This window comes from Pongo abelii, chromosome 20 (genome assembly GCF_028885655.2).
Source record: "Pongo abelii isolate AG06213 chromosome 20, NHGRI_mPonAbe1-v2.0_pri, whole genome shotgun sequence".
Lineage (NCBI taxonomy): Eukaryota > Metazoa > Chordata > Mammalia > Primates > Hominidae > Pongo > Pongo abelii.
The window spans coordinates 55,696,756-55,705,965 of NC_072005.2; the positions used below are offsets into that span (position 1 = coordinate 55,696,756).

The 9,210-nt window shown below is 53.9% G+C and overlaps 2 protein-coding genes and 1 non-coding gene across 7 annotated transcripts; all 3 read left to right on the forward strand.

Moving 5' to 3' along the window:
- The first annotated feature begins 143 nt into the window (after positions 1-143).
- On the forward strand, positions 144-8,441 carry RPS11 (ribosomal protein S11). 5 transcript variants are annotated; one of them, XM_063719618.1, is made up of 6 exons: positions 1,329-1,479; positions 2,206-2,337; positions 2,535-2,610; positions 2,933-3,062; positions 3,928-4,035; positions 4,522-4,699. In XM_063719618.1, the coding sequence occupies exons 1-5, from the start codon at positions 1,465-1,467 to the stop codon at positions 3,989-3,991; spliced, it is 417 nt and encodes a 138-aa protein (XP_063575688.1). In that variant the 5' UTR covers positions 1,329-1,464; the 3' UTR covers positions 3,992-4,035; positions 4,522-4,699. The 5 variants fall into 5 exon arrangements, with proteins under 5 accessions (XP_024093884.1, XP_063575688.1, XP_063575686.1 ...); XM_063719616.1 differs by having other exon boundaries at positions 3,959-4,035; XM_024238116.3 differs by lacking the exon at positions 3,928-4,035 and having other exon boundaries at positions 144-1,479.
- Positions 2,735-2,821, forward strand: LOC112130288 (small nucleolar RNA SNORD35). The gene has a single exon (XR_002912554.1). It is a non-coding gene; the product is annotated as a small nucleolar RNA SNORD35 (small nucleolar RNA).
- On the forward strand, positions 4,795-6,456 carry LOC129052018 (uncharacterized). Its single transcript, XM_054540978.2, has one exon. The coding sequence runs from the start codon at positions 5,371-5,373 to the stop codon at positions 6,364-6,366; it is 996 nt and encodes a 331-aa protein (XP_054396953.1). The 5' UTR covers positions 4,795-5,370; the 3' UTR covers positions 6,367-6,456.
- Positions 8,442-9,210: the final 769 nt, after the last annotated feature.

The following is a 9,210-nucleotide window of genomic DNA, read 5'->3' on the forward strand; positions in this document are numbered from 1 at the left end:
CCACCAGCGTAGATATAGAAAATTTCCATCACATAAAGTTCTACTAGATTCTGTTACCGACTGAAAAACAGCAGAAGGATCGCTCCACCCCAACCCCTGGCACCAATTAAATTACCGTCTGCGGATGAAATGAGAAGAGAGTAGCTTTCTTTCTTTTTTTTTTTTTTTTTCTGAGACGGTGTCGCTCCGTCGCCCAGGCTGGAGTGCAGTGGCACAATCATAGCTCACTGCAGCCACGACCTCCCCGGCTCAAGTGATCCTCCTCCCTCGACCTCCCAAAGTGTTGGGATTACAGGCGCGCCGCACTGCACTCGGCGAGAGTAACTTTCTTTCTTTCTTTTTTTTTTTTTTTTGAGACGGTTTGGCTGTTGTTGCCCAGCCTGGAGTGCAATGGCGTGATCTCGGCTCACTGCAACCTCCGTTTCCCAGGTTCAAGCGATTCTCCTGCCTCAGCCTCCTGAGTAGCTGGGATTACAGGCATGCGCCACCATGCCCGGCTAATTTTGTATTTTTAGTAGAGACGGGGTTTCTCCATGTTGGTCAGGCTGGTCTCGAACTCCTGACCTCAGGTGATCCGCCCACCTCGGCCTCCCAAACTGCTGGGATTACAGGCGTGAGCCACCGAGCCCGTTTTTTTGTTTTGTTTGATACGGAGTCTTGCTCTGTCGCCCAGGCTGTCTGTCGCCCAGGCTGGAGTGCCATGGCGCGATCTCAGCTCACTGCAACCTTCGCCTGCCAGGTTCAAGCGATTCTCCTGCCTCAGCCTTCCGAGTAGCTGGGATTACAGGCGCCCGCCACCACGCCCGGCTAATTTTTGTATTTTCAGTAGAGACGGGGTTTCACCATGTTGGCCAGGCTGGTGTTGAACTCCTGACCTCAGGTGATCCGCCCGCCTTAGCCTCCCAAAGTGTTGGGATTACAGGCGTGAGCCACCGCATTCGGCCGAGTAACTTTCACTGCACTTCTGAGAGCTCGTGGGCAGCTCCTGCCCCTAACAAAGATGGCGACGCCGCTACACACGCTCCTAGCACTCCCCGGCCGCCCGCTCTTCAAAAAGATGGCTGCCGCCTCATCCGGTTTGAAGGCTGAACGAACAAAGCCACGCGGTATCCAAATCCCACGGGAGCCTACGCCGCGCCGAAACAGGACGGACTCCGTGCGACTCTCGCGATAATACGGGCGGGCTGAAGGCTGGTCCCGTCTTCCTGCCTAAATAATCGCGCCCGGCGTTGTGGTGCCTAAGACTCTCGCGAGACAGCGTCTACCACTTCCCGCCCATCAGTCCTTCACGGTCCCCGAATCGCCCGCTGGTTTAAGCGCAGCCTGTCAATCAGAGTCGCGCTGGAGGCCCCGCCCAAGGCCGTGCTACGTTTCTCCTTACGTCACTTCCTCTCCAGCTCCTGCGTAATCGATAAGGAAACCCAGACGCTTCTACCGCTTTCTTTTTCTCAGGCGGCCGGGAAGATGGCGGATATTCAGGTGTGGGCTCGGGGTTGGATGCCAGGCTGCGGGGTCAGCCTTGGCCTTCAGGGGCGCGTCCGGGAGGGCAGAGCCCGGCGCCCAAGTTCGGGGGTTAATTCCCGGCGTTCGTGATTATTTTCTGGAGATTAACTGGGATGGAGGGCGGTTGCTTTTGCTTGTTTCTAGATCAGTGCTTCCTAATTCGTGGGGGCTCCTGGCGTTAATGGAGGCTCAAGCGTTTTAGGACTTACCTTCTTAAAAACCAAGTTTAAGAAGGTTTTTTTTGGAGTTCTCCGGTCTTCAGGGTTGATTTTGTGGAAACGGACTCCTAAGGGCGAATCCAGGGAGCCTGCCGTCTGGTATTTAATTGTGAATCCTTATGTACTACACAAGGAGTGAATCCTGGGTGGGCGACCTTGGGTCTTGGAGAATGATCCTCGCTGAAAGGTGTCCAGGGTGTGAGAGGGGTGATCCTGGTTTAGAGGATGAATTTTGCAATCCCTGAGAGGCCTTCTGGAATATATAAATTGAAATAACCCCGGGCTTAGATCTGAGTATGAATTACAGGTGAGGTCAGGGTGGTCGTATCTTAAAGGGTGATTCTGGAGCACCAGGCCTTGGACGCCGGCGCTTTGCAAGTAAATGTAGAGTATGGGGTTTGGGAGGTTCTGGGAAGGTCTCTAGGGCTGGTTGGCTGCCGGCTCCAAACTTAGCAGCTCATCAGTTTTCTCCTCATACCTGTAGACTGAGCGTGCCTACCAAAAGCAGCCGACCATCTTTCAAAACAAGAAGAGGGTCCTGCTGGGAGAAACTGGCAAGGAGAAGCTTCCGCGGTACTACAAGAACATCGGTCTGGGCTTCAAGACACCCAAGGAGGTGCGGGGAACCTCAGAAGAAAGAAGGGGACCCTGGCGTTCCTGCACGTGTGCCCACGACGAGTTGCCCTGCCTACATCTGAGTGGCTTCTTCCGGGGCTGATGGGAATTGTAGTTGCTTCCCTGAGGCCACGCCCCTGGCTCTTTTAAGGAACCGCAGGCCCAAGGCTCACTCCTTTCTCTTTCCTATCTCTTTAGGCTATTGAAGGCACCTACATTGACAAGAAATGCCCCTTCACTGGTAATGTGTCCATTCGAGGGCGGATCCTCTCTGGTAAGTGCGGGAGTTACTGGTGTCTGGGGCCTGAAATACTGAAAGAAGGGGCTTGGGGCCCAGACTCCTGGGTCCTGGGTGAGAGGAGTGGTTGGGAATGCAAACTTGTAGGTCCAGGGCCATTGGCAGATGATGTCTGTTTTCACGATGGTCTTCAGATGCCCACGTGGGCACTGCTGAGAAAGCCACTTGGTAAAACTGATGCCGGAAACGGGGCTTTTTGGGATCCCTGCTCAGCTAACTTCTGAGTCCCGGCATGCCCTGTGTTACCTATGGCCCTCTTTCCTATGGGACCTGACCTATGATCTGCCCCTGCTCCTAGGCGTGGTGACCAAGATGAAGATGCAGAGGACCATTGTCATCCGCCGAGACTATCTGCACTACATCCGCAAATACAATCGCTTCGAGAAGCGCCACAAGAACATGTCTGTACACCTGTCCCCCTGCTTCAGGTGAGTGCAGTGGCCCATCAAGTTGCTCAGGCCACGCTCTCTCAGCCTTCAGATTCCAGGTCGGGCCAATTTAAGGCCAACTGAGGGAGGGAATGACTGAGGTGGCATCTTTGGGAAGCCCCAGAATCTCAGGATTTGTATATCATATGTTTTTCAGAATCAAACTGTTCTACAGGTTGAATATCTCTACCTGAAATTCTTGGAACCAGATTTTGGAATGTTCTCGTATACATAGTGAGATGTTTTGGGGATGTGACGTAGGTCTAAACAAGAAGCTCATTTGTTTCATATACACCTTATTCACATAGCCTGAAAGTAATCTTACGCAGTACGTTTTATAATTCTGTGTGTGAAACAAAGTGCGTACATTGAATCATCAGAAAGCAAAGGTGTCATGCTGGTATTCAAAAAGTTTCAGATTTTAGCCAGGCACCGTGGCTCAAGCCAGTAATCCCAGCACTGTAGGAGGCTGAGGCAGGAGGATCCCTTGAGCCCAGGAGTTTGAGACCAGCCTGGGCAACATGGCAAAACCCTCTCTCTACAAAAAATACAACAGTCTGCCAGGTGTGGTAGCATGTGCTTGTAGTCTCAGGTCCTCAGGCGCCTGGGCTGGGAGGATTGCTTGAGCCCAAAAAGTGGAGGCTGCAGTGAGCCGAGATGGCAGCACTGCTCTCCGGCCTGGGCGACAGAGTAAGACCCTGTCTCTCCCACACACACAAAAATTCAGATTTTGCAGCGTTTCAGAATTTTTGGATTAGGGTGCTGAACCTGTAATAGGCAGGTGCATTGGAACCAAAAGGTTAGGATGTTATATCAGATGAGAACTTCAGAAATGTTGGAATTAAACGTTTGTTCATTCCCTCAGCATGTTTTATTTAGAGCTTATCACGTACCAGGTTTGGTGTGAGATGCTTGGGGTTCAGTGGTGAGCCAGGAACAAAGTCCTGCTCCCTCAGAGGCACCTTCAAGCAGGGTGGGTGCCAGATGACAGCCAAGTATAACCAGAATGGGGATGTGGGCAGCTGATATTGGTGGCCCTCTGGGCGGGGAGGATCTTAGGAGCAAGGTGAGGAGTCCTGTGGGTGGGGAGGAGGGTGGCCCAAACTGATGCTGAGCGGTAAGAGACCTGTGGTTGTTGGTGCTACAGGATCCCCCTGCTGCTCTGCTGGGGTGGGGTGGTGAGGAGGCCGCTGACAACTTGGGGGCCTCCAGGTTGGTTGTGAAATGGAGCTCGTCCACCCCAGTGGTCCTCGGAGGGGTGGTGGCCTTTTCTGTGTACAGCGTTGAGCTTGGTGCTTGGCACAAAATTTGCACAAAAGGAGGGGGCAGGTTGAATTGGCGAGTAGAGCTTGGTTGGGATTTGGTGGAGCCGAAGCAGAGAGCCTTCAGCCTGGCGAAGGGGAGGGAGGGCCTCCTGGGGTGGCCCATCCTGAGGACATGGCCCTACCTGCCTCCACAGGGACGTCCAGATCGGTGACATCGTCACAGTGGGCGAATGCCGGCCTCTGAGCAAGACAGTGCGCTTCAACGTGCTCAAGGTCACCAAGGCTGCCGGCACCAAGAAGCAGTTCCAGAAGTTCTGAGGCTGGACATCCGCCCACTCCCCACAATGAAATAAAGTTATTTTCTCATTCCCAGGCCAGATTTGGGATCTTCTGCGCCTTTACCAGAGCATTGGTAGGGGTGGGGGTGTGCCTCGGGGAATTGGGCAGAGCTGCTGTTAGAGAGGCCTCCTGCCCATGTCTGGGTGAGGACAGTGGAGCCTGAGCTGAGATGCCTACCTTCCCCTGGGTCTCCTTTTTTGGTCCTTGTCACCTTTTTGGTTTCTGAATGAGGCTGATTACCTGGTGTTGCGCTGTCCCCCCGCCCCCTCCGGTCTCTGGGGAGGAAGTGAGTGAGGGTGGAGGCCCCTGGGTCCTCCAGGCCCTGGTCTGTCTCTTTCCTGACCACCTCGGGTGGGGAGGGGAAGAAGCTGCAGCCCCCCCTGCTGTGGGCATGGGCTCACCCAGGTAGAGTGGGATGTGCTGAGGCCCTGTTGTCTGGCTGTGAAGTGTAAAGGTCTTGGCTTCAGCCTGGGCCTCCTATCCCTGCTTATAGCCAAGGACGGGGGCCCCATGCACCCACCACCCACGCCTAGTTGGGCACCAGGCCTATTTGCAGATGAGGAAACTCATCTGGGAGAGGCCAAGCCCTCCACCTGAAGTCCCAGTGAGTAGCTGAGTTCCAGGTCTCAGATTCTAGAAACTTCCTCTGCGCCGGCTGCCTCAAAATCGCAGTAAGGAAATTGGTGGTGTGGGCAAGTGGCATCATGAGGCTCCCCTGGAGCCCGTTCAGTGGTACCGGGGCCCAGGCTGCTGGGAAGGAAGTGGGCAGGAAGCGCCCGGAGATGGCCCAACACACAGGCCGCAGAGATGGGGGCATTGAGAGGAACAGGACAGGACAGACACGGTGGCCCAGGGTTGTGGCACATGGGGAGGAGGGGTTTTGCAGAGCTGGGGAGAGCACAGAGACCACCGCGAGAGGCAGGTACAATAGAAACAGGTGCACTTTGCCCGTCACACAGAGGTGGGGACGACAGGCATGGAGTGGGGGCAGCGAGGCAGGAGTGCACCAGAGGATGTGTGGGACCCAAAGGGGAGAGATGCATCAAAGCCGCAGCAGAGATGGGAGTACAGGGAGGGGAGGTCCCAGTGCCCGCTCACCTCACCCCTTGGGGCCTGCCGGTGCCGGGGTCCCCAGGTCCCTGTCCCCCAGGCCTGTACCAGGGTCTGAGCCCAGCACTGGTACAAGGGTTGGGAGACAGGGCCATGGGGAGAGGAGCTGCCGCTGCCGCTGCTGCCTCGGGGATGCCGCCTCCCCGTGGGCCCAGTCCCTGCCTTATACCCAGGTCCAGGGAGGGCGGGGGTTCCTGCCAGAGGAAGTGGGGCCGCATCAAAGAGGGCAGGAAGGGGCAGGGACAGGTTGGGGGGACGCCGCCCTGAGTCGCAGAAACTGCACACCCACTCCACCCTATGCTGGGGGCAGTAGAGAACCAGCGAGGGGCAAAGAGGGAGTGTGGACTCCAGAGAGAGGGGACGGAGACCCAGAGGGGGATGGGAGGTTGCGGCCCCCTCCCCTCGGCCGCAGGTGTTTCCGTTCGGGTGGGGCTGCTGTGTTTACAACAACAGCCCGGCTCCCCGGTTTCCTTCCCGATTGTTGGGGCGTCTCCTTGGCACCCCATCACGTCAGGTGGTGTGCTGAGGTCAGAGTGTGTGCTGGGGAAGGACCACTGCTGGGCCTGCTGGATCGCAAAGACCAAGTTTAAAAGACCCCCTCGGACCCCTTGACAGGCCTTGCACCTGAAGAGTGGGGATAAGGACCATAAGTTCTTTTTATTTTTTTATTTTTTATTTTATTTTATTTTATTTTTTGAGGCAGAGTCTTGCTCTGTCGCCCAGGCTGGAGTGCAGTGGCGCGATCTTGGCTCACCGCAACCTCCACCTCCCAAGTTAAAGCGAATCTCCTGCTTCTGTCTCCTGAGTAGCTGGGATTACAGGTGTGCACCACCACACCCAGCTAATTTTTTAATTTTTAGTAGAGACGGGGTTTCACCATGTTGGCCAGGCTGGTCTCGAACTCCTGACCTCACGATCCACCCATGTTGGCCTCCCAAAGTGCTGGATTACAGGCATAAGCCACTGCACCCTGCCCATAGGTTATTTGATAACCCAAGGAGATACAGTTCCTAGGTCAGCAGGTTCCCTTGTCTCCCCTCCCACCTGCTCTCCCTCTCGCTCAGCCCCACACACGCCCAGCACCCACCAGACCTGCTGTTCCTCTGAGCCTCCTCACCATCTGATCCCTCTATCTGGAATACTCTGACCTCGAGTTTCCACCTGGCTCCCTCCCTCACTCTCTTTGTCTTTAATTAAGTGAATGAATTAATTTTTTTATTTGTTGTTTATGAAAAGAAGCTATTTCTTAGCCCATATATTCATGTGTCATCGTTCAGGAACAAGTCAGTGACAAACTTCTAGGTAATTCAACCTGAAGAAATTCTTTATATTCCAAGATCATTGCACTCTGAAAGATACCAGCCTTCCAGCCAGGTGCAGTGGCTCACGCCTGTAATCCCAGCACTTTGGGAGGCCAGGGTGGGTGGAGGTCAGGAGTTCAAGACCAGCCTGACCAAGATGGTGAAACCCCGTCTCTACTAAAAACACGAAAATTAGCCGGGCACGGTGGCAGGCACCTGTAACCCCAGCTACTCTGTAGGTTGAGGCAGGAGAATCGCCTGAACCCGGGCAGTAGAGGTTGCAGTGAGCTGAGATCGTGCCACTGCACTCCAGTCTGGGTGACAGAGTGAGACTCCATCTTAAAAAAAAAAAAAAAGATACCAGCCTTCCTCGTCTCAAAATCTTTCATGGAATCATAATTTCTGTAGAAATCTGCATATGCCTTCTTTCTTGGTTCAGCCACAGCAAACATACAGAAAGCTGCAGCCCCCAGGGATACCATGAATGCTTCAACAATATGAAATCACCAGAAGGCCACGCATCTGAGGTTTTGGTAAAACTTTGGAAGCCGTGGTAGTTACTGTCCTTGATAACGTATGTCAGCCTCAATACCAGCGTCCTTCCTGACTGATGGAAAAATGGATGGTGAAGGAATGAATTATGTGAAGTTGCCACATTCTGACTGGGCGGACCTTGACCCCTAGGCTTCAGGGGCTCAATAACCGGAAGCAGTAAAGCTGAGCCGGAGGCCCCAGATGTAGCAGAGACCCACCGAGGCTCTGTTCCAACTTCTGGCCCTGCAGCTCCCTAGCCGTGTGTGACCTTGGAAAAGAGACCCACTCCTCCACCACAGAGCCTCAGTTTTCTAATGTGTAAAATGGCTTCTTGCCTCCCTGCCCTTTTGGGAGGATCAATATGCTCATGTGAACCGGGTCCCGTGGCTCACGGCTGTAATCCCAGCACTTTGGGAGGTCGAGGCAGGAGGTTGAGGTCAGGAGTTCGAAGCCAGCCTGGTCAATATGGTGAAACCCCATCTCTACTAAAAATACAAACATTAGCCAGACATGTAGCGGCGCCTGTAGTCCCAGCTACTCGGGAGGCTGAGGCAGGAGAATCGCTTGAACCCGGGAGGCGGAGGATGCAGTGAGCCGAGAACACATCACTGCACTCCAGCCTGGGCAACAAAGTGAGACCCCCATCGCAAAAAAAAAAAAAAATTTTGCTGGGTCTGTAGTCCCAGCTACTCAGGAGGCTGAGGCAGGAGGATCACTTGAGCCCAGAGGTCCGAGTCTATAGCAGGCTAGGATGACACCACTGCACTCTAGCCTGGGTGACAGAGTCGGACCCTGTCTCAAAGAAAAAAAAAAAAAAGGCATCAAACCTACCGTATGAAAACAGGGCACGTCTTGGTTATCTTGTATCGCGGCCCTGTACCTCCTAATATCACAGACCCAGTCATGGGTCTGTGATATTAGAGCCAGATGGCCATCATTGCTGCAGCCTCCTGTGGGCTATTATAATGCTAAGTAAGACCTTGGGCTCCTGTGACAGGCCCTGCTGATATTACATGGATGCAATACTCAGGTTAAATTATAGCCGGCCCATGGCTATATTTATAATTATATAATATAAAATATGTTATCAGCCGGACGCGATGGCTCACGCCTGTAATCCCAGCACTTTGGGAGGCCGAGGCGGGTGGATCACGAGGTCAGGAGATCGAGACCATCCTGGCCAACATGGTGAAACCCCGTCTTTACTAAAAATACAAAATTTAGCTGGGTATGGTAGCAGGCGCCTGTAGTCCCAGCTACTCGGGAGGCTGAGGCAAGAGAATCGCTTGAACCCGGGAGGCGAAGGTTGCAGTGAGACGAGATTGCACCACTGTGCTCCAGCCTAGCGACAGAGCGAGACTCCATCTAAAAAAAAAAAAAAAATGTTATTTATGTAGCAGGCACCTGAGCTCATTGAACTAGTCCCAAGGTGTGTGAGTGGAGTCTGGAAATTGAATTGGAGTGTGTTCCAGGAGTAGTTAAGCAGGCCCACTGCCGAGCGTCAGCACTACCCTGAGCCCAGCAGGAATTCCTGGGTCTAACATTGTAGTAGGTCCTGGCTCTATTACATGTTATAGCAAGACAGGCCAGGCACAGTGG

Bases quoted from the DNA above. Each gene is read 5' to 3' on its own strand.
- RPS11 (XM_063719616.1), top strand. The intron at 2,611-2,932 runs GTAAGTGCGGGA...CCCTGCTCCTAG, and splicing joins TCGAGGGCGGATCCTCTCTG to GCGTGGTGACCAAGATGAAG. The intron at 3,063-3,958 runs GTGAGTGCAGTG...ATCACGTACCAG, and splicing joins CACCTGTCCCCCTGCTTCAG to GTTTGGTGTGAGATGCTTGG.
- LOC129052018 (XM_054540978.2), top strand. From the start codon at position 5,371: ATGAGGCTCCCCTGGAGCCCGTTCAGTGGTACCGGGGCCCAGGCTGCT.